This window comes from Labeo rohita, chromosome 4 (assembly GCF_022985175.1).
Source record: "Labeo rohita strain BAU-BD-2019 chromosome 4, IGBB_LRoh.1.0, whole genome shotgun sequence".
Taxonomy (NCBI): Eukaryota; Metazoa; Chordata; class Actinopteri; order Cypriniformes; family Cyprinidae; genus Labeo; species Labeo rohita.
The window spans coordinates 21464602-21489351 of record NC_066872.1 but is presented as its reverse complement, the minus strand read 5'-3'; the positions used below and the strand labels follow the sequence as shown (position 1 = coordinate 21489351).

Below are 24750 nucleotides of genomic sequence, written 5' to 3'. Positions count from 1 at the left end.
CCAGACTGCTCGTAACTATCACTTATGTATTTATTACACTTGTGTCTTACTTGTGTTGATAATACAGTAAGAGGTTCTACAAGTTACATATCCAAGCAATCTTTCTTCTGTGATGTACTCATAAACACACATTAAGTGACACGTGATCCAAGAATCATAATGTCGTCAGTGACATGAGTACCCATCTCTACACTATTTCACCTCCCTAGGTTGGCAAATACAAATTCACTACAAACATAAACATTCATCAATGAACATGCATAGAGCACATCAAATATGACAAACAGAAGCACAACCATGCTTGCTGATACTCCTTATTGTATTAGAAAACTTTTGGTTTTTAAATGTGCCATATCTGGACAGTATACTCAGTTTAATGTGTAGTCAGAAAGGAGAGGGTTTAACTTACTTGTGAACTCTTCAGATGAAATAGATGCTCTTATGATTGATAAGATGTAAGTGGCTGACATGGAACAAACCCCAGGGGTATATGGACAATTTAGGTGTGGGAGTGATGCTACACACACGGACGTTCACCACCAGATACAAACCTCTTTACACTCACGTACAATGGGCTGCGTCACTGCGACCTCCTGATGGCTGCCCAACATGGCACTGCTCGTGCTCTTGTTGCGAGCGTGGCCTTTCTTAAAGGGGGCTTTGGGTCCAGGGGGCATTTCCTTACAGGGGGACGTGGGAGAGGTTGACAGGACCAGAGTCTTCAAAGCAGCCACTTCGGCCTGCAGAACATCGATCTGAATCCAAGGAAAAAGACTTGTGAGATTTCAAACTTATCAGGGCTTTCATTTCAGGTATTTATAAAAAGTGAAAAACTGATTTTAGTTTCTTTTCTTTAGTTTCTATGTTCTTAACTCATACCTTCCTCACATAACACATGAAAGTTAATTTAGTCATTTTAGTCTCATTTGGCAAATGATGGCAGTTTATTTTGAACCATGTACAAAAAGTCCCAGTGGGCAGATGGGTATATATGGGTTTTACAAACGGTTCATCCAGTCATATTCAACATATTGTTTATTTCAAACTCATGTGCTTCCTAATGTTACGTGGATTTTGCACTGATTGGACATGAAATGAACATTACTATATGAATAATGTAGCAAATACAAGATTCTGGTGTTAAATTTACAGCAACAATAACTACAGGTGCATCTCAAAAAAAAAGTTCATTTTTTGTTTGTAACTTTTAAAAAACTGAAACTTTCATAAATTCTAGGTTCATTACATGTAAAGTAAAACATTTCAAAACCAGTCTTAAGTAGTGCGGGTAAATTTGTAGCAATAGTCAAATATACATTGTATGGGTCAAAATGATAGATTTTTCTTTTATGCCAAAAATCATTAGGGTATTAAGTAAAGATCATGTTCCATGCAAGTTTTTTGAAAATTTCCTACCATAAATATATTAAAACTTAATTTTTGATTAGTAATATGCATTGCCAAGAACTTCATTTGGACAACTTGTTTTTTTGCAACTTTTATATTCTAGGTTTTCAAATAGCTGTATCTCGACCAAATACTTTCCTATCCTAACAAACCACACATCAATGGAAAGTTTATTTATTCAGCCTTTAGATGTATAAATGTATATGTAAATGATAAATCTCAGTTTCAAATTTTTTACCCTTATGACTGGTTTTGTGGTCCAAGTTCACATATTATCAGGAAAAAAAAGTGATCTTCATTGACATATAAGGATCTATCAGTAATATTTTACTGGGGCATAACAGTATTTTACTGGTGCTTGTGCTCCATTAAAAAGGGTATAGCAACACCTCTGAAAAGAGTGCAAAATGGGTTAGGACATGCTTTTTTAGGTGTTAAATAACTTTTAGGTGTAAATACCAGTATATACTACTGCAAACCTTTGTAAACAATGTTACACGATTAATTTAGATACTCTCCTCCCATAAATTAAGAATATGCAATCCTGGCATTCATTTTGTTTGTTTGTTTGTTTGTTTTTTAAAAGAGGGTTTTCACTGGTGCAAGCTGTTAGCAAATGTAGCCCATAAGAAGTTATTAATCGATCACTTCAGTTCAGGTTTAGTCTTTTGTCTTGGTGACATTAACAAAAATTAATGGTTCAGTTAGTTGTTTGGTTTAGTTAACTGGCTTTGTTTCTTCTCAGAGGTTTAATGTATTCTCTCATTTAGCTAGTTCATTTGTAATCGTGTAGAAAGTTTTGTCTTGGCATTTAACCCTAACCCTAACAAAACAGTAATGTCAGCATAACTCACTTTTCCCAGTGCCTCCTTTAGTTGTTTTTCCGCAGTGGCTTGCTTCAGGTTTGCTTCGTGTACCATCTTATGAGCTTCCTGTTGAGAATGTCAAAGATCAGATCCACATTACACACAAACTCATCTGAGAACAACCCACACCAAGAAACACCTCTACCACACCAGACCAAACCAGACTAAAGGCATCTCGCAGAGCAGCGCTACGAGACGACTTGGACTAACAAAAACAAATGAGGGAAAACACAAAAGAAAGACACGAAAAAGGAAAAAAAAATATGAGGAAAGTATGAAATGCATAACAGAGAAGGGGAAATGACACGTCAGAGCAGGTTACCTAAACACTCAGCACATGTGGATTCATATATTGTGCAGATCAACATTACGTATGCCATACGCTGAAGTTGTTCAAACAGTCAAGAGAAACTTTAGTTGAAACTTCATTTAGAACTAGACACTTGTTTGGTTAATAAATGTAGAAATAAGGATGGATAAATGTATTTAAATTTCATTTATTTAATGCTAAGTATACTACAAATACATTTACAAATTATGTACTTAAAAATACCCTGCAGTTGTACTTAGTATACTAAACGGGTATATTTAAAGTCTGCTAAATTGGAACGACTAATTTTGTACTTAATGCACTTTAACTGTGTGGAAGTAGTTCTGCAGTCCAACTAAAGATATACTTAACTACATCTGATTGTGCTAAAGTGAAAGTATTGCAAGTGTACTTCAGGTACACTTAAAATTATATTATTTAAAGACCATACAATCAACATCATTAGTGACACATTAAAACTTTATGAAATGTGCATTGTGCAAAAGTAGCACTCCAAATAAAGTTTAATTATAATTTTTATATCAGTAAGTCTCGAGCGATATGGCAGTAAATATGTAAATAGACTTGAACTATACTTAGTATAAAATAAATGCATTTTAAATTTATTACTTGATAACTTGAGTATTGACACAGGTTTCTCAATTTGATATGTTTCTGATTCACATGTTTTCAATTAAACTTGATTCTGATCTTGATGTGATACCAATTGATTTGGAAATATTCCAGGTGTGCCTACATGCTAGTTCTGTTTAGATTTATAAAATCTCTAGGACATTTTGCAAACTGCAATAAAAACAAGAATCTGTGATTTGTTAATCCTCTTTAACCTTCATTTACCCGACAAAACTACAAAGAATATATTAATATTAATATATTAACTAACATGAATGAACAATGAACAATACATTAATTACACAGCGTTTGTACAGATACTGTAAAATGAAATTCCAGGACTTTCAAGGACTTTTCAAGTACTCTTTTTTTTTTTTTTAAAGGACTTCAGTCAGAGATCTCACTTATCGAACAATGTCTTTCATTTCAAATTCTAAAAAAAGTAAAATAGATAAAAATACACTAATCAAAAAATGGCAAAAATAAAGTGAAATGATTCATGCTTTGCGCTCCGAAGTTCCAATCTATAGCAAAAGATTTGCAACCCGCTCCGAAGTTCTGATCTAAATCAAATTATTTGCGATCCTCACTCTGAAGTTTTGAACCAAATCAAATGATTCGCAATCCGAAGTTTCGATCTAAAGCTAAACATTAGCAAACCTGCTCCAAAGTTCTGATCTAAATCAAATGATTCATGATCCATTCATTTGATTTGAATCATTCAATTCTCTAAATGATTCACGAAGCTGGTCCGATCTAAATCAAATGATTTGGGATACGCGCTCCAAAGTACCGACCTGAATTAAATGATTTGTGATATGCGAAGTTCCAATCTAAATCAAATGATTTGCGTTGCGTGATTTGAAATCCCGATCTGAAACAAATGATTTGCGATGCACAAAGTTCCTGTAACGTTGAGTGAGAGACGTGAGGCGAGCGGATCCATTTGCATACTTTTATTAACGGGATTAGACATAGACATGGTCAGGCAGGCAGGGTCAGACAACGGCAGGCAGGTGTATGGACGACGAGACAAGAGTAATCCTAAATCCAGGCAAGGGTCAATACAGCGGCGAACGAAATCAGAGAAGGGCTAGGCAGAGAGTAATCCGTAAAGACAGGCGAGAGTTCAAACAACAAGAAAACAAAACACAGAATGGCAAGGGGAAACGCTTAGTATGAATGATAGTAACAATACAATACTCGGCGAGGAGTGACAGGAAGACCGGGGTATTTATACAGTCTCTGATTGGACAGGAGGAAGTGCAATGGCTGATGGGGAGTGTAGTCCGGGGTGTAGTGTGGCAGTCCGTGCGTGACAAAACGCAAGAGCGACATCTGGTGGTGAGCGGTCCGCAGCTCACCGACCAGATCATGACATAGCCCCCCCCAAGAGCGGCTTCCAGACGCTCCAACAGGACAACAGTCCATGGGAGTGGTGGGGAGGGAGCGAGACAGGGTGAGGGTTGGAGGGCCAGGCCCCTGCGGAGGACCCGGTGATTGAGGCAGGACCGGCAGAGCGGGAGCCCTCCAGGGCGGAGCCGGAGGCGGAGCAGGCAATGCAAGAGCCCTCCAGGACTGAGCCGGTGGAGCCCTCCAGGGCGGAGCAGATGGTGCTAGAGCCCTCCAGGGCGGAGCCGAAGGCAGAGCAGACGACGCTAGAGCCCTCCAGGGCGGAGCCGGTGGAGCCCTCCAGGGCGGAGCCTGAGGCGGAACAGGCGGCGCTAGAGCCCACCAGGGCGGAGCCGGAGGCTGAGCAGGCAGTGCAAGAGCCCTCCAGGGTGGAGCCAGAGGCAGGGCAGGCGACGCTAGAGCCCTCCAGGGCGGAGCCGGAGGCCGAACAGGTGGCACTAGAGCCCTCCAGGGTGGAGCCGGAGGCGGAGTAGGAGGCGCAGCAGCCCTGCGGGGCGCAACAGGAATCTGCATCACGCTCTGGGACCTGGGGAGAGCAGGGACAGAGGAGGCAGACAGAATAGAGGGAGAAGCCGCAGCAGCCCTCCGGGGCGGAACAGGAGGCGGAGCAGCCCTCCGAGGCGGAGCAGCCCTCCGGGGCGGAGCAGGAGGCGGAGCAGCCCTCCGGGGCGGAACAGGAGGCGGAGCAGCCCTCCGGGGCGGAACAGGAGGCGGAGCAGCCCTCCGGGGCGGAACAGGAGGCGGAGCAGCCCTCCGGGGCGGAACAGGAGGCTGCGTCATTGACTGGGACCTGGGGAGAACAGTGACAGAGGATGCAGACAGGAAAAAGGGAGAAGCAGAGAGTTTGGTGGTTAACGCCCCCTCCGTAGAGGTTCTACGGCCGGCGCCGACACCTCTGGAGGCATTGGCGCAGCTTCTCCGACGGGGAAGGCCTCTGAAGCAGACTTGAGACCATACGGAACCTCTGAAGAAAGCCTGTGATCAAATGGGAGCTCTGCAGCAGGCTTGTGATCAGGTGAGAGCTCTGGTGCAGGCTTGTGATCAGGTGAAAGCTCTGGTGCAGGCTTGTGATCAGCCGAGAGCTCTGGTGCAGGCTTGTGATCAGACGAGAGCTCTGGTGCAGGCTTGTGATCAGACGAGAGCTCTGGTGCAGGCTTGTGATCAGACGAGAGCTCTGGTGCAGGCTTGTGATCAGACGAGAGCTCTGGTGCAGGCTTGTGATCAGACGAGAGCTCTGGTGCAGGCTTGTGATCAGACGAGAGCTCTGGTGCAGGCTTGTGATCAGACGAGAGCTCTGGTGCTGACCTGGGAACAGGCGTGTCCTCAGGAGCACAGTGGGCCGCCCACACACACCACATGGCCACTGCCACTAAGGGAAGAGCAGCAGCGATGACGTCACTTGGCTTGTGGGGATCTGCTGTAACGTGGCTTGACTCAGGAACAACATGGCTTGACTCGTGGGGCACAGCTGTATCTTGGCTTGACTCAAGGAGAACGGCAGCTGTGCTTTGACCTGACTCAGTTGCTTGACCGGACTTGGAAGCTTGACTTGACCCTGGGGTAGCAGCCGCGACGTGAAGGAGCGCCACTTTAGCTGCCCATACGGCCCTTAGGGGTGAGTCCAGCACGTGGGCCATCATAAGCCGTGGTCTTGGGATGTCAGGAGAGACGTGACCGGACTCAAGAACCACGGCTGCAACTTTGCTTGACTCAGGAACAGCCGCTGTTATGTGACTTGACTCAGAAACCGCTTCAGGAAGTGCGGCCATGATGGGTGCAGACTCGGGTGCAAAAGACATGACGTGAACAGGCTGTGGCTTGGCTGACGAGGCGTTAGCAGGCTTTGACGTAGCGCCCATCTTGTGCAGTGGCTCTGGCGTGGCAGCCATCTTGTGCAGTGGCTCTGGCGTGGCAGCCATCTTGTGCAGTGGCTCTGGCGTGGCAGCCATCTTGTGCAGTGGCTCTGGCGTGGCAGCCATCTTGTGCAGTGGCTCTGGCGTGGCAGCCATCTTGTGCAGTGGCTCTGGCTCAGGATTGATGGCTGTAATTTGACTTGAGACAGAAGCGACAACTGTAACTTGACTTGACATAGTATCAACAGCTCTGACTTGACTTGACACAGGAAACACAGTTTTAATTTCACTTGCCTTAGAAAGAGCAGCGCTGACTTGACTTGGTGCAGGAAACGCAGCTCCAGCCTGACTTGGCTTAGAAACTTGACTAGATTCAGGAAACACAGCTGCAGCGTGACTTGGCTCTGGCATGGCAGCTGTGACGTGACGGAGCTCTGTTTTCGCCGCCATTTTGTGAACGGGTTCCGCCGTCGCCGCCATCGCTCGAGCGCGCTCCGACACGGCCGCCATTTCACGAGCGATCCAAGCGGCAAACGTGTCCGTAGCGTCGCGCTCCGGCGCGGCCGCCATCTCGCGAGCGGGGTGAGCGGCCGCCATTACCACATCGTCGCGTTCTCCGTCCGCGACCCCCACAGTAAACGACGAGCCCTCACACAAAAGAGCAAAGTCCAAAAACACGGCCAGAGACGAACGCGGACCCTCGCGTCTCAGTCTCGCTTTTAACAGTTCATTTAAACCATCACAAAATATTTCAATGAGAATGCAATCCGGGAGGTCAGAATGATTTGCAATGGCTAGAAATTCAATTATGTGCTGTTCAAGTGTACGTGGTCCTTGTTTAAGTCCGAATAAAATCCTGTTAGTGTCCATACCTGATGAATGTCTGGGTGAAAAGCTGCTGGATCCTTTTGTGGCCGAGTATTCTGTAACGTTGAGTGAGAGACGTGAGGCGAGCGGATCCATTTGCATACTTTTATTAACGGGATTAGACATAGACATGGTCAGGCAGGCAGGGTCAGACAACGGCAGGCAGGTGTATGGACGACGAGACAAGAGTAATCCTAAATCCAGGCAAGGGTCAATACAGCGGCGAACGAAATCAGAGAAGGGCTAGGCAGAGAGTAATCCGTAAAGACAGGCGAGAGTTCAAACAACAAGAAAACAAAACACAGAATGGCAAGGGGAAACGCTTAGTATGAATGATAGTAACAATACAATACTCGGCGAGGAGTGACAGGAAGACCGGGGTATTTATACAGTCTCTGATTGGACAGGAGGAAGTGCAATGGCTGATGGGGAGTGTAGTCCGGGGTGTAGTGTGGCAGTCCGTGCGTGACAAAACGCAAGAGCGACATCTGGTGGTGAGCGGTCCGCAGCTCACCGACCAGATCATGACAGTTCCAATCTAAATCGAATTATTTGTGATACATAATTGAAGTCCCGATCTGAAACTAATGATTCGCGATACACGATCCGATTGAAGCACTTCGAAATACCTTTCTTGAAAACTTTTTAAAGTTGTTACAAGCAATTTCAAATTTTCAAAAATGAATGATAGAAGTCACAAATTTGAATCAATCAGGGGTGCGTTTCCCGTATAACGACGTAACTCGCTGATTAACCTCCATAGTACGATGCATTGTTGTGGAAACTACCTAGCTAGTTATGACTGTTCCGAACGCGGTCGCATCGTTTGAACCACATTAGTTCAACAAAGTAGAGCCGTTGTTAATGACGTCACCAAGTAATAACTTATGTTATTTAACTGATTAAAGATCTCTAAAATGCAGCTATATTAAACATGACACCCGATGACTAATGTACTATTTTTGTTCCCTGTCATTTCGCTTTATTTGACGTTGGATTCAAAGCGGGTTCCCTCTTACATCATACTCCGGGGTTCCCGGGGCATTTATGACCATGCAAACTATTCAAAAACAGCGCTTACAGAGGAAGCTTAAAAATACATAGATTAAAAAGCATTTATATTTAGATCGAGTGAAATATATAGACTGTACTGCATGTTAGCTTGCTTATTGTGCCCAAGAGCATAATTTATTGAGCCCATATGTCTTACTAACAATGAACTATGCTTCTAACCACAGGTCAAGAGCTGTAGTTCCAACCACGTAAGTTTGTGACGCTGTTTGCGAATGTTCGTTTGGACTATGGTTTCGGGAAACACTGAATCATTGAACTATGTTGGTAACGACAGAACCATAGTTGGCTAACGATGCTTTTGGGAAACACACCCCAGAGCGGTTCCAGCATAAAAGACTCAATTGATTTGGTTCATCTGTTCCTCTTTTCACATTAACTGAAATAAGCGAAAAAGGTATGCTTTTTGAATTGCATGAATTTTGTGTGAAAAGATATATGTTATGACAAAATTAACACTTATTTCATAGATACATTGTCTTTCAATAATTCAAGCACTTTTCAATCACCTTTCAGTAATATTGCTATTTTCAAGGGTTTTCCAGGCCTTAAATTTCAAAAAGTCAAATACAAGTACTTCAAGCATTTTAAGCACCCTGATTACAGTATTTATTCATCTTTGTTAATGTTATTTAATAAAAAAATACAGTAATTCATTGTTAGTTCATGTTAATTCACAGTGCATTAACTAATGTTAACAAACACAACTTTAAATTTTTATAATGCATTAGTAAACGCTAAAATTAACATCAACCAAGATTAATAAATGGTGTACATGTTAGCTAAGAAGTTAATGAATCTTATTCTAAAGTGTTAACAAAATTTCTGAATGCAGGATTGCAAATAATTTAGCCACCCATCATTTCTATGCAGAGATGCTGTCAGGTTCTTTGGATCCCAGCTCATGCTACGAAAGATGGTGGAAATGTGTGCTGTGGTCAGGTGAGTCCACATTTCAGCTTGTTTTTGGGAAAAACAGACATCGAGTTCTCTATGCCAAAGACACAGAGGCCGTCGAGACTTTTAATGAAGTTCCAAACGTAGGTTCGGGAGGAGCCTAATCATTCAGTCCTGTCAATCATCATTACGAGCCTATATAAGCAGCCCTCACTGCACCGTTACAGTGTCAGTTCTTCCGGCATCTCTCCACCTCCCCTTCTTCTCCTCTGTTTCTGTTATTCTCCCTCTAGGTAATATCGCAATGGGGGGTTGAATTCAGTGCCGAGCCTCGGGTTTGAGCCTCCATTACAGGAGAACTCCACTTCTAGAACAACAATTTACAAATAATTGACTCACCCCCTTGTCATCCAAGATGTTCATGTCTTTCTGTCTTCAGTTGTAAAGAAATTATGGTTTGTGAGAAAAACATTTCAGGAGTTTTCTTCATATAATGGACTTCAATTGTGCCCCAGATTTTGAACTTCCAAAATGTAGTTTAAATGCAGCTTCAAAAGGCACTAAACGACCCCAGCCGAGGAAGAAGGGTCTTATCTTGCAAAATGATCTGTCATTTTTTTCGAAAAAAAAAAAATTTGTATACTTTTTAAGCACAAAAGCTCATGTACCACAGGCTCTGGGATGCAAGCTCACGTACTATTGAATCATGTTGAAAGGTCATGCCGAACGTAGGCGGAACAACAGACCCAGTGTTTACAAAGCGAACGTGCAAAGACTAACAAAGTGCAAGTAAGTCAAACAAAAAGCTACAATGATGTCGGACGATTCTGAAGTTGTAGGAGAAAATATGATGGAGTTTTTATTTTTCGAAAAAAATGACAGATCATTTCACTAGATAAGACCCTTCTTCCTCGGCTGGGATCATTTAGAGCCTTTTGAAGCTGCATTTAAACTGCATTTTGAAAGTTCAAAATCGGGGGCACAATTGAAGTCCATTATATGAAGAAAAATCCTGAAATGTTTTCCTCAAAAACCATAATTTCTTTATGACTGAAGACAGAAAGACATGAACATCTTGGATGACAAGGGGGTGAGTAAATTATTTGAAAATTATTGTTCTGGAAGTGGAGTTCTCCTTTAAGGAGAGCAAGCCAAGTTTGTTTACCATTGCCCATCAGGTCTGGATGGGCAGGCGAACACGTGAATCAGCGACAGGTGCAAAACCCAACATCTGTCATCGTATGAGCGTAGATCAGTGCCTAAGGCAAGGGCGACTTGAATATGTGTGAAGGTACTATTAAAGCTGAGGCATATATTGGGATTGTACAGACATATGCTGCCATCAAAACATTTTTTCCTGGGAAGTCCCTAGTCAGTAGTGCGAGATAATGTCAGGTCACATTTTACATGCAGAACAACAGCATGGTTTTTGTAGGCACAGAGTGAATGTGTTTGACTGGTCTGCATCATGAAGATTAAAATTTAACAAGAAGGACCACAGACTGTTGAGGTGAAGTCTTGTATCAAGTGATAAAATTTCACATGCAAAACTGCAGGAATTAGTATCCTCAATTCAAAAGCAATTAAAAAAAATAATAATTAAAATAAAAGGTGATGTAACACACGTAAACATTCCTCTGTCCCAACTTTTTTTTTTTTTGAGTATGTTTCAGCCATTAAAATACATATTTACAACTAAGTTGGTGGGTGAAAACATTAGAAATCTTTTCTCTTTTTTTTTTTCTTTGACAGATTCTAGTTTTTATTGCATTTTACAAAATATCCCATTTTGCTGGAAATGGGGTTGTATAATACAGCGCTGCAGGGATAGCATATTTTTGTAGATGAAAATCCTGAAAACATTTTAGCACTTCCAGTTCCATCGTCCTAAAGACAATGGGCTTTTTAAACGTGTTTTTGTTTAAATGCCTGAATAAGGTCTGTAGTTAACACAAGCTTACTATATTTTCATTGATATTAATATTTTCAACCCCTACCATGCATTTATGATACATGGACATCTTTACATCAGAGTTTGTTTTTCAATGGACTGTAACTTCATTGGATTCTGCCGCTAATAAAAACTGAATGACGCAACGGTTTGTGTAGTTGAACTTCAGTTTTATTTTCAAAACAGCTAAAGCAATATGAAGTGGATTAATGTCAGCTGTACTTTAATTTTCATGGCACCCTAAAAGCAAATTATGTAGTAAATCATTGCGCAATAGTTTCAGTTAGATAACAATCTTAATATCAATTTCTGGGATTGTTATGAAAGTTTGTTAAGAGGGCAAAACTGAATGGTTCGATGTAAACTGATTTACAACCCTGATAACACACGCAAGTCGTAGGCGTATTCAATGGGTGTGTTTTTATTGTCATTTATGGGGCACTTGCTGCTTTTAGAAGTTCCCTGTTACATATTAAAACTGTCTGGAGTTTTTTTATGAATGTGAATTTATGCTAAAATATTCTTCTTTGTGTTCCTTTACTGAAAACAGTTTGGAAAAGATGCTTCAATTATTTTTAACTAGATTTTTTTATTGTTTTCCGTATAGCATATATAAATACACCCATCATAAAAATAGCATATTTCTATTTTTTACACTGTTCCACTTTAAAAGTAATTTTAAAAGTGCCATCAAAAACTGTTTTAGTTCTGTACAATTACTTGTCTATTTGAGTTGACCCATCACAGTGCTGAGTGTTCAGAATAACTCCAAACGATCAAGTGTTTCCAGACACATACAGATCTGCTCTGTCATTGGGCAGAAGAAACCAAACAAACCTCAAAAAGGCTAGCAGTGAGTTCCTCCAGCTCCTGCCCCAGCTGGTCTCTCACTTTAGAAAGCCTCTCACACTCCTCGTCTTTTAACTTAAGCTCCTTCAGACACATGCAATGACATGAACAGAATACACAAATGAAAAACAAAACAGAAAAAACAGGGAATGTATGGCTCATTCTCTCATTTAACCCATGACATCAATGTAAAAGGGTGGATGATACAACACACACTACAGTATTGTTAAACAAATAAACTAAAAAATAATGTTGGAAGATGCAGTAAATGTACAGTTTCTTTTTGGGCAACATTTTACTGACAGTACACTGTAAAAAACAAAAAACACAATTTGTTGAGTCAGCTTAAAATAATTTTTTACCCTGCTGCCTTAAAATTTTAAGTTCAGTCAACTCAAATAAGTTTAGTCAACTTGAAATGTTAAGTTGTACTAAGTAACAACTTATATATTTATGTTTGATAAACTTAACAGATGGGTAAGTAACCCAGCTGCCTTAAAGTTTTAAGTTGAATCAACTCAAATATCTAAGTTGTCACTTAGTATAACTTAACATTTCAAGTTGAATAAACTTTGAGTTGACTGAACTTAAAGGCAGTTGGGTAACAAATTATTTTAAGTTGACTCAACAATTTATTTTTTATAGAGGCTGGATTCGACCCTGTGGTTCAGCAAGACTGGAGCATGTTTGCTGAGTGCTAAGCCATGTTATTATTGTTAGCTAACACCATTAAAGGGGACATCAGATGCAAATTTCCATTTTTATTTTTCAACCACTGAAAGACTGTTCATATTAGCATATTTCTGCCCTCAGCCAGTTGTGTGCTCTCCGACATTTTCTTTACACTCGAGCAGCTGCAGCAACAACAATAGAGGTGTTTTTGGCTTGAAGTGGTGCTGTGCAGTCCAATCTGTGTTTGTCATCAAAGTAAAAGAGCTATAGAGAGAGCTACTCATGGGTTTCAGTGACGTGACTTTTTTGTCGCGGCCGCCATCTTTACGACCTTGCGTAGCCTCTCCTTGGTGATCGGAAACCAAAATAACAATTCACCAACAACGAAAAACAATGTTTTTTTCGTTTTGTTTTGTTTAATAGATACATTAGGCTTATATCCTTATTCACGGTCAGGCGAATTGCTAACTCCACTAAAGTTTAGTAAAAACATGCCATTTTGACCTCATACACAATCATCTCCATACACTCGGGCCAGTTTCAGGTAAATTCTCACCTGCCAGAGACTTGCCCATCTACTGCACCTGGCCTGGATGTCTGTGTACTCAGTCCCAGACTCGGGACCCAATCAATCTGAGACAGCCGCAACTTATCCATCCAAGCCGGAAACGGCCCGTTGCGCAGCACACCAGACTTAGCCTGTTCACTAATAACTTGTACTGTTCATTAATATTTCATTTTAAATTGATAACATTACCTAGCCAAAACGTTTACTTTCATTTTATTTATATAGATTAGAATACATAAATAACATGACTTAACAAATCTATACACATCTTATTATGAAAGCAATTTTAAAGGCCATTAAAGAACTCAAGGTGATCAAGCTGGCATGGGTAAATTTATCTACAAAACCATGTAATTACAGCAAAAAACAAAACAAAAAAACAGCAGTTTTAAGTGTAGATAAAATATTTAACACATTTTGCATTTACTTGAATGAATGAGGCATTTATATACACTTGGACTGTAACATTTAATAAATAAAGGTTAAAACATAAAAAAAATGTAAAAGGCATTTTGAAAAACACATCGGTAAATGGTAAAGTTTTGGAATTAAAGATTTTATACTTCTGACATGTTGTCTGTACTCAGTCAAAGTGTCAGTATCTGGGTGATTAGAAATGGCACTATATAAATCACACTACCAGAAGGAGTCACCTCATCTCGACAATTCACGTGAATGAAAGCAAGCAAGTCGGTCTACCTCAGGAACCTACCTCGGTTGTCACCCGATCTCTTGAAAGTGCATATTTGGTGTAGGCTACTATTTATACGCAGAAACTGACTTTAATTGACTTGAAGTATGATACGCAATGGGTATAGGATTAGGGGTGTGGGGTAGATGCGTATAATATGTACGCGAAAACTGTATTATGCACGTCAAACACATGCATATCATATTCACGCCAAAGTCAATTTCAGCATATAAATAGCATGCCAAATAGAAACAGAAAATCGTGCTATTGATACACATTTTCACGAGACCGGGCTCTCTAATTAGTACATTATAGGCTAACGGAAACAATACCTTAAATATAAAAAGAAGCAGGGTGTTGTGATCACATAATTTTAGACTGCTAAACCCCTGGAAAGTCAAAGGATCGAGTAACTTAAGCGAAAGCATTTAAACAGAAAATTCAAAAACATCTCGTTGATTCATAAGTTTTAGGTGGACCATAACAAAATTCTTCTGGCAAATCAGAAGTCTCACACATGAAATTAACATTTTGCGAGTTCCTTTGTGAACTCGCTAAAGTAAAATAGTAAAATATAAAAACGCATCTATGCTTATATTATATTTAATCAAAATGAACCCATACATCCACATCTCTTGGTAAATAATCCATTGTTATTTGCTGTTATCACAGCACACAGCACAGCACAGCAGATAGATGGAATTGCAATTCGGTCCTACAAATGGCGGCCGCACCACTGTGTGACGTTACTTGAAAACCATGAATAGAGAGCAGACGGCTCCGTATGCTTTGGAATCGCTCCCACAGTACAAACAGACCAATTTACTGTTTGCAAACAGTGATGTTTTTTTGTGGGCAGAGCCTATCTGGTTGCAGAAAATTACAGTTTTCAAGTGGCAGTCAATGGAAGCCATGGAATAAAAGAATAAAAATGGTAAATTTGAGTTTATATTTCAAAATTCTTACTTTTATTCTCGCAATGCCGAGATTATATCTCACAATTCTGATAAGAAAAATAAACTCACCATTCTCTCTTTTGAGTTTATATTCCACACTTCTGACTTTTTTCCCCTTAGAATGGACAAACTTGCTATTGTTGAGTTAAATCGAATTATAATGTCCGAAATACGAGATATAAACTTGCGCTTGCGATAAAAAAACGTCAGAATATGTGGAATAAAATAGGTTAATGTAAAATGTTATAGCTTTAAATAGTATTTCATGCTGTAACTGTACGGCTAATATAATATGAACTGCATATGTGAATATTATGTAGACCTATTGTTTTAATCAAATTTATGCTTTAAAAGTAATCATAGCAGGTTTCACCTATAGTCTCTACAGTATTCAATAAAAATTATTTCCATTCCGATTCTGACACTCAAAGGCACAAAGGCACTGCTTGTTATCAGTGCTTTTCTGCAACCACTATGTGCGCGCAGCTGCAAGTGACATAACTGTGACGACTACTCAAAATTGGTCTATTGGTCTGCAAGGGGTGGGGTGAGCAGTAGCTCATTATCATTTAAAGAGACATGCAGCGAAACAGGTCACGGGTGTTGTTTTACACAATTTAACCAAACAATTTTAACCAAAGTATGTTACAGATATTCCATGAAGTCCCTAAAGAATCATAGCAACTTGTGGAAAATGGGCATCAGATGTCCCCTTTAAAAACTGTCTTTGTTAATTGAAATACAGCTGAAATAAAATGAAACATAAAAAAATTAGATTAACAGAAAATTAAACTTTTTTCAGTTAGTTTTCAAGGCAACATTTCTAATTTTCATTTAAGTTTTAATACAAATACATTTAAGTGAAATAGAAATATAAAAAAAACTAATATAAATGACAAAAAAACACAACAAAATGACTAAAATGAACTAAAATTAAAATGAAAAAATAAACCCAACAGCTAATTCAAAATATTCTATAATAGTATATAAATAATACTAAAACCAAGGTCATCTCTCACATTAATACAGGTATATGCTTGGGTTTGATATAGGGTTGGGGTCAATATGTATGTATGAGAAACAATAATAATAATTCTAGCACCAGATCAACATATTGGAATGATTTCTGAAGGATCATGTCTGAAGACTGAAGTAATGATGCTGAAATTGCCATTACAGGAATAAATTAAATTTTAAAATACAATAAAATAGGAAACAATTATTTTAAATTGTAGTAATATTTGACAATATTTTGACTATATTTGACAATACGTTTTTTCAAAAACATTAGCTTTTTTAGCTTTGAATACAATTCACTAAACCTGCAAGAAAAGTAGATCTCCAGGAGCAGAATTGGACATCCCTGCAATCACTGAATCCAGGCGAACACAGACATGCCACCTTCTGCTAATTCTTTGGTTGATCCGTATTATGTGACTTAGATTTTTCTTTACACTGAGGTGTTGAGATGGGGCATTATTTTGATTCTCATCTCTTAACAACCATGAGGGGCTCATATCAGACTGATATCTGTGTGCTCCTGTGCACATTTTCTCAACATATGCTCATGTGTTAGTAGGATAAGACTTTTACTACTATCATTTAATTTGCATAAACCCCACACCTTTTTTTTTTTTTTTTGGTGCCTTCATCCAATCAACAACCGATGAATTGATTCAAGTCCCCCATTTTTTATTTTCAGTTATTAGTTTCACTCAAATGTATGTTGCATTATGGAAGAAAAGACTGGTTTCTATTTCTAGTTCCAACTTTAAAATGTCATGCAAACAATTTGTCTTACTAAAATCATTCCCGTCCAGTTTTATGAGCTCAATCTAATAAACTTCAACCACTGCCCTAATAAACTAATAACCTTTACCCACTTGACATTGTACACACGTTTAAAAAGGCTGAGGTGATGTGTGACACGTAATTGACCTTTCAAATAATCATACTTTTCTGATTATGCAAAAAACCCGCTGAAGCTCGTTTATAACTGTGCAAGTGAATAAAAACATAACAGCCTTTATATAGACTCACATGTGTAACAAACTACACATTTTTTTGTGTGCCAACTGAATCAGAATGTCGAGCCCTAGTAGAAAATATAAAGCTGTGACTGAGTAGAACAAAAACTAAGATGTAAATAACAATCATTTTCAAATCCACCACTTCACTATTTTTAGTAGAAAACTACAAATGAGTTCATATTTAGCATTTTGTGTAATCAAACCTGCCCTGTCTGACTTGTAAAATATTAACAGTCGTGTGTTTGAGGATATTCAGTTGAAGTCGGAATGAAACGAAAATATTTTCTTCCATATTGTGACATATATCTGAGTGAATCGAGAAAAAAATGCAATCTAGGGTTTGTACTGTATAAGATAATTTTGTAAAATCCAAATAAGGTTTACAGGTCTTTATTAGAATAGGGTTTAAACCATAAACAATTATTGCACATGCACCATTGGAACAGTCCTTAAGATGCTTAACAGTTTACAGGAGGCATTCAATTACTTTTATGACATTAAAGAAACCTTTCTATTGACTGAAAAACAACTACAGAAAATGTCCAGGGTCCCTGATCACCTATGTGATCATGCCATGTAATGAATATAAAATATAGCACATATATTTAGCAAATTACTGCTCTCTATAGTTTATTTTTTGAATGTTACATATAAATGTAACATGCTATTTGTTGTTTACATATTGTTTACAAGCTGTTTTACTGATGTCTTTCCACAGTTGAAACACAGACTGAGACGTTACATTAGACATGATACATTTCAGTAAGATAGATTTTCAACATACCTTAATGTTTATTTTGTGCTATAACTAATAGTAAAGAGTAAAAGATGATCAGTTAATGTGCAATACACGCTGCTGCATTAAAAGAGCGCTAAATCTGTATTTATTGTTTGAATTTTGAAATAAAATTGACAAAATTTGATAGTGGAGACTTTGTTTCATATCAACAGTGGCAAAGCACAAGGCTTATTGTGATTTCTGGGATTTAATAAGTGATATTGGTTAATCAAAATTATATTAAAAATTAAGAAATCACCATTGTCAACCCAGCCCTAAAGATTTGTTTGCTGTTGTGAATTACATTGTGTCCTAACCAGTGGTATGTGATGAAAGGCATCTCTTCAGAGTCTGAAAAATAGCTTGTGATGTTTATAACTTCTCATTCATTTTGGAAAAATGTATCCAAAAAAAGGAGTAAATGTAGCGTAGATGATGGAGTGTGATGTTTGTTTAGCAGCTCACCCGTTGTGCTTTGGCGAGCTCCTCCTTTAGCTTCTCATAGCCTTTTTCTCTGACCTCCATAACTGATGGACTTCTGAGACGGGACAGACTGTCTGTGCTCAGGCCCAGAACATCCTCTCCATCAGCTGATGGGACGTTGCCGTCCACTGCATCCAAAGCAGATGCGGGATCATTTCCACTGTGGAGACAAACATTGATTTAATTCTTAAACTTTCTCTTCAGTCTATAAAGAGCTTGTATTGGAACTAAGGTGAGAAATATTTTATAGATAACCTTCCATAAAAAGTAAGAATTTAAAAAACTCCATCAGCAGACTACTGTTGTTTAAAGTACTGACTTCTGTAATTTTCGGTACTGAAATGTTAAAAATGTCCATTTCCTGCACACATTTAAGCACTGTTGAGTCAACAGCAACATCGCTGATTGGCCATAGTGTTCACACACTGAACAGATATGACTGTGATTGGCTACAATGATCAGCGCTTCACGCTCCTCACTGAGCGTTCACACAGAAGCACAATGGGAGTGCTTGAAAGCCGTGTCTAATACATCTGTACATAGACGGATCCGCTGACAGACGTGTCTTTCAAACACTCCCGTTTGTGCTTCTATGCAATCCATGAGGTGCGTAAAATGCTGATCATTGTAGCCAATCAGAGTCATATCTTTTAAGTGTGCAAACACTTTGGCCAATCAGCAATGTTTAAAAATCAACTCAACAGCGCTGTTTCACTTTTTGACAACACTACAGCAGACCATCACATATAAAACATCAAGGCACATACAGTACAATTCAAAAGTTCAAAAGTTGGAAACATTATGATTTAGGTGTTTTTAATGAAGTCTCATACTCACCAAGGCTGTATTTATTTGATTAAAAATACAGTAAAACAGTAACATTCTGAAATTTTAAAATGTAATTAATTCCTGTGACGCAACGCTTAATTTTTAGCATTGTTACTCTAGTCCTTAGTGTCACATGATCTTAAATCTGTTAATCATACTAATATTTACTGATTTGCTGCTCAATTATTATAGGTGCTTAGTTATTATTAATGGTTCTTACTACTACTGTAGCAATGTTAAAATGTTTTAGCTGCTTAATAATTTGCAGTTTTTTTTTTTCCAGGATTCTTTGCTGAATAGAATGTTTAAAAGAACAGAATTCATTTGAAACAGAATCTTTTATAACATTATAATGTTTTATTGTCACTTTTGATCAATTTAATGCATACTTGCTGAATAAAAGCATTGATTCCTATTAGAACACACACACACACACACTTCAAATATCAGAATTTTAGTTTGTTTCTGCATAAACATTAAGTAGCAACATTACATTTCAAAATATATTACAATAGAAAACAGGTATTTTAAACTGTAATACTATTTTACAATATTAGTGGTTTTACTATATTTTGAGCACATAAATCAAGCCCTGGTAAGTTAAAGAGGCTTCATTTAAAACATTGTTAACACTTTACAATAAGGTTCATTAGTTAACATTAACTAAGAATGAACAAATACTACAGCATTTATCTTTTAATCTTAATTAATGTTAATTTCAGCATTCACTAATGCATTATTAAAATCACAAGTTGTGCTTTGTTAACATGTTAATAACAAGTTAATGTACTGTGAATTAACATAAAGCATCTAAATGCTAAATGCATTGTCAATTGTTTGTTCATGTTAGATAATACATTAATTAATGACACCTTGCGTTAACAAAACATTTAAACTTGTAATGATCTCATCCAAATACATCTGCTACTGCTCATAAGCCTTTGATGACATCTCCTCAAAATAATACAAAAGACTTGCTTTTTTATACTATTTTTGGATTTTGACAAATTCATTGGGACAGTAAACAGAAACAGGACTGGGACACAGTGTCTGCATCACTGTTGTTCAATATGACATTCATTTGGTTGTCCCTCATGTCCTTCCAACCCTGTACAACATAACTTTCTTCACTGTAGCATAAAAGCAGATATTTTGGTATGCAAACAGATTTTTTGACTTGACAGTTTACCGTTTGTGACTTGTATTATATAAAGAAAAAACATTCTCAAAATGTCTTCTTTTATGTTCCACAGAGGAAAGAAAAGTCATAAAGTTTAGGAAAGCATGCACACACATACACACATGCACACACAAAGTCTCATATACATATGACTGACCCCCAACTGAGGGGAAAAATGTGTTTGGGCTTGTTTTGAATAGTGATCAAGCTGGTTTTGTTTCTCAGACCTGGCAGAACACAGAACACCTGCTGTTCCTGGAGTCTTACCTGCCATTGAGGGCATCCTCTGTGCCCAGGTGACGGGGGGCAGAGTACACGGGCTGGGTGGGCAGCTGGTCAGCTCTGAGAGCATTGGGTGCATTCTGGCCAGAAGTCAGAGAGTGTGTGCGGTACAGTGTGCTGGGGGGAGCGTTGTGCTTTGGTGGGCTCGGGTCGATAACGCCATGAAGATCTGGGGTGGTCGGTGATGCCAGGTTCACCTCATGGAACCCTTCAAGTGGTTCACTGGCCATAGCCACAAATATCTTCATACAGTGCTCTGTGCAAACATCAGAAGGATAGGTAGTTCAGTTATGAGAGTAAATATCCAAATATCTTCTGACCAAAACCACTAGCGACTAGCCATTATCCACAAACCTCATTAGGATGCACACAATTAATCACATTTAAAAAAGACAAGTCGGTGCTAATAGCTAACCCAGCGGAGACCTTGATGTCAATTTGATGTCAGAGATTTGATAAATATGCCGTATAACATAATTTTAAATTCAGCTTGGACGACAACTACTTCCAGTGGTAATTAGGTGCAAATAGGAAATTAATCCAACACTGAAATTGGTTTAATGTACATGTAGGTCAATATGTTTGGTGTTCAATTTACATCAAATCAGCATAATGTTTTAGGCGTCAAACTGATGTCGTATTGACATCACATTGACATCTATTAACAATAGATATCACAATTAACTTCTAGTTTTATTTACATTACCCATGCTAAAATGGAAGGTAAACAGTGATTATTAAATTTACCAAAAATGACACTGATTTGCTGACAATATACATTGAACTAATTCACTATTACAATTTCAAAAGGAAAAACATACACAGCTTTTTTGCTGTAACCCCACTAAAGTATTGCATATCCTTATTTTTTATTTACAGTGAAACCATGTGTGTAGTAAACAAAATGCGCCATTCATTCACACACGCAGGACATAAAAGATTCATATTTAAATAGTATTTTTGTGGCTTAATATTTACAGACACTAGTCCATAATCTGCGTTTGTCTTTTGATTTACACATACAAAATGTGTCAAACTCTGTGAAGTTCCATGTTATACAGTGAATTCCATTTTTATGACAGTATTCCGCGACTGCATCTGCATTTTCTGAATCACAGTCTAGTTCACAGGGCCCTACAAAACATTCTCTGCTGTTTAACACCACACTTCTAGATGGCGCTATGCTAGTAGTGATGTGGGAGCAACTTCTGACAAGGACGAATCAAAGCCTACACTGTAAAAAACAATTTGTTGAGTCAACTTAAAATAATTTGTAACCTGGCTGCCTTAAAATTTTGAGTTCAGTCAACTCAAAAAAAAGTTTAATCAACTTGAAATGTTAAATTATACTAAGTGACAACTTAGATATTTGAGTTGAATCAGCTTAAAATTTTAAGGCAGCTGGGTTACTTACCCATCTGTTAAGTTTAGCAAACACAAATATCTAAGTTGTTACTTAGTACAACTTAACATTTCAAGTTGACTAAACATATTTTAGTTGACTGAACTTGAAATTTTAAGGCAGCAGGGTAACAAATTATTTTAAGCTGACTCAACAAATCGTGTTTTTTTATTTTTTACAGTGTAGAGAAAGCTAAACAAATACAGTTCTGTTCAGGTGGGTAATCTCATAAAATGTAAAACAGAAGTTATATTGGCTAACTTTTAACATTTGTGTTTCAATGAAATACGACTTTGTGCAATGACTTTTGGTACTTTTTTGTGTATTCCTTGTTTATTTAGCAGTTATTTGTGACTCCTAAATGATGGCATACTACAGAAACTGGAGGAAACGTCATGATGAAGTGCTATCTCTTGCAGCTGATGATTCAAATAGCAGTGATGCAGATGAATTGCTAGGGGTTCAGTCCAGTGAGGATGAAACTGCCTCTTTGTCACCTTCAGGAGATGTCAACATCTCGTATTACGACTCTGATGCATTAGGGCTGTTTTCTAACACTGACTCTGAGGTTGCTGACAATCTGTCTGGCAATTCTTGGCAAACTGCTCCTGATCCAGGTGAGGACGTTGCAGCTTGGGCAGCTACCAACAAATACAAGTGCTCTGAACTAAATGAACTGCTAGACATTCTAAGGCACCAAGTGACATCGACTCCCCAAGGATGCCAGAACAATTCTGAAGACCCACAAAAGAGGTGGCAATAGTTTTTGGCTAGAGTCACGCTTTACCTGAAGGCTACAAAAATATGTGCGTCAACACTGATGGTATTCCACTGTTTAAATCATCAAGTTTGCAGATGTGACCAATCTTGTGCTGTTTCCATGCTTTTGCACCCTTTATTGTGGCATTCTAAATCAGGTTTTTGAACTACTCAAATCAAGTTAGTTATTAAAGGCATGCTTGTTGTCCATTTACTTCAGAGAAGCAGAGAGTAAGGCATTCGACCAAACAACAATTGCAGAGATGAGTAGGAAGAAATGCGGTCCTGGCAAGAGGATGTAGAAGAAAAAAAAACTACCCGGGCTTTATCTCAAGCATTCATCTTCTATACATTGTGATAATACTGTTGTTTCTCTTCCTACACAGACATGGATGACAGCAGCCCAGATTGTGCAGGAACTGGATGTAATGTGCAGAAGTGTGGAAGCACAAGCACAACACAGTATGTAAACTGTTAAACATCAAAACTGTTATTATTTATCTTTTTCCTCTGACAGAGTTTATAATTGAAGCAAATTTGTCATGTAATTGTTCCATTTGGTTGCCTTTCATCCATCAGGTCCGTCCATGCCAGAACCACCAAGGGTTCGACAAAAGTCAGCCCAAGCATCAGGATCAGGAGAAAAGACTTCTAGAGCAAGGTCCCACAATCCCCTCCACATCTCTCACACTCCACTCCAGAGCTCACATTCTCCATGCCAGAGATTCCAGTCTCCACAACACAGCATTTCATACCAACGGTCCCCATTTTCAATGGCAAAGATGCAAAACTCTGCAACAGAGACCCCACATTCCACACCAGTGGTTCCACACTCTGTGCCAGAGATCCCACACTCCACAACAACAGCCACACACTTCACGCTAGAGATCCCACTCTCCTCACCAGCGGTCCCACACTTTGTGCCAGAGATCCCACACTCTGCACCAGCAGTCCAACACTCCGTGCCAGAGATCCCGCGTCCCATGACAGAGATCCCCACTCTCTGCGCCACACCAGCACTCCTACTCTTCTCATTGGTGGTCCCATACTCCATGTAAGGGGAATCAGCACCAAGAGGGTAATGACCCTTTCTCATTAGATAATGAAAGTAAGTGTACCTCCTTAATTTCTTACCGACAGTGGTGTTGTGGCTAAAGGGATGAATACTACTTCATTTTCATTCATTTGACCTTCAGAGTTCCAAAGACAGGTCCTCTATCTGCTGGCCTATATTCGGGCAAAGCTGTCCCAGGTGGGCCAAAACTTTGAGCCCCCAGACTTTACGATTTTGACCTGGAGAAGATGAACAGTATGCGTGAGCTCAAGAAGCTGGAAGAGCAACTGGCTGATGAAGGACAGAGGAATCTGCCGGTCAGTATAACTATGCCACTCCAATAGTAATGCTGCTCCTATCTTATTCAGTATTTCCTGTGCTTTCCTGTGTTTTCAGATGTCTCAGTTGGTCAACATTAGGGGTGCAAATCTTGAGGACTGTGTGAAAATGTGATGAAAAGATACATGAAACACCATAATACAGTTTTTCTCAGTTGATGCATGTCTCAGATCAGAAATTTGTAAAAATTTGTAGATCAACTTTGACATCATCTAGTCACTTCTACACGTCAAATAAGCAATTTCTTATAGCAAATAGCTTATTGTCTGAGTCATATACAAATATTTGGGACTAGTTTGCATATGCAGTCTGTCTTGTACATTTTGCCATTTCTGTTACACTTTTCTAGAATGATTTGCTGCATTGTTAACCAGTTTATTCTTTCTCCTTATAAGACAATGACTTACATGATCTGGTGACAAACTGCAGTACAAACTGTACTGCAAAAGTATGTAGTAAATATGAATTATATCCGACGTCCTACAATCCCTACATACAGTAATGTGTGCATTTTTTACTGCTGAAATTGATATGGCAAACTGAAAAACTCCAGCCTTGTACCTTTTTTAAAAGAAAATGTTCATAAGAAAAAAAAAACATTGTGACAACAT

General features: G+C 38.9%; 1 protein-coding gene across 7 annotated transcripts in view; it reads right to left on the bottom strand.

Moving 5' to 3' along the window:
- Nucleotides 1–24750, bottom strand: part of rab3ip (RAB3A interacting protein (rabin3)) — a 49890-nt gene that overhangs the window by 10942 nt on the left and 14198 nt on the right. For 5 of the 7 annotated variants that reach the window (XM_051107289.1, XM_051107292.1, XM_051107293.1 and 2 more), the window contains 5 exons: nucleotides 20571–20841; nucleotides 18278–18455; nucleotides 12106–12201; nucleotides 2262–2339; nucleotides 552–755 (listed from right to left, as the gene is read on the bottom strand). In XM_051107289.1, the coding sequence (XP_050963246.1) occupies nucleotides 552–755; nucleotides 2262–2339; nucleotides 12106–12201; nucleotides 18278–18455; nucleotides 20571–20833 (819 nt within the window). In that variant the 5' untranslated portion in view covers nucleotides 20834–20841. The remainder of the gene's footprint in view (nucleotides 1–551; nucleotides 756–2261; nucleotides 2340–12105; nucleotides 12202–18277; nucleotides 18456–20570; nucleotides 20842–24750) is intronic. The other 2 variants (XM_051107294.1, XM_051107295.1) reach the window with 2 other exon arrangements.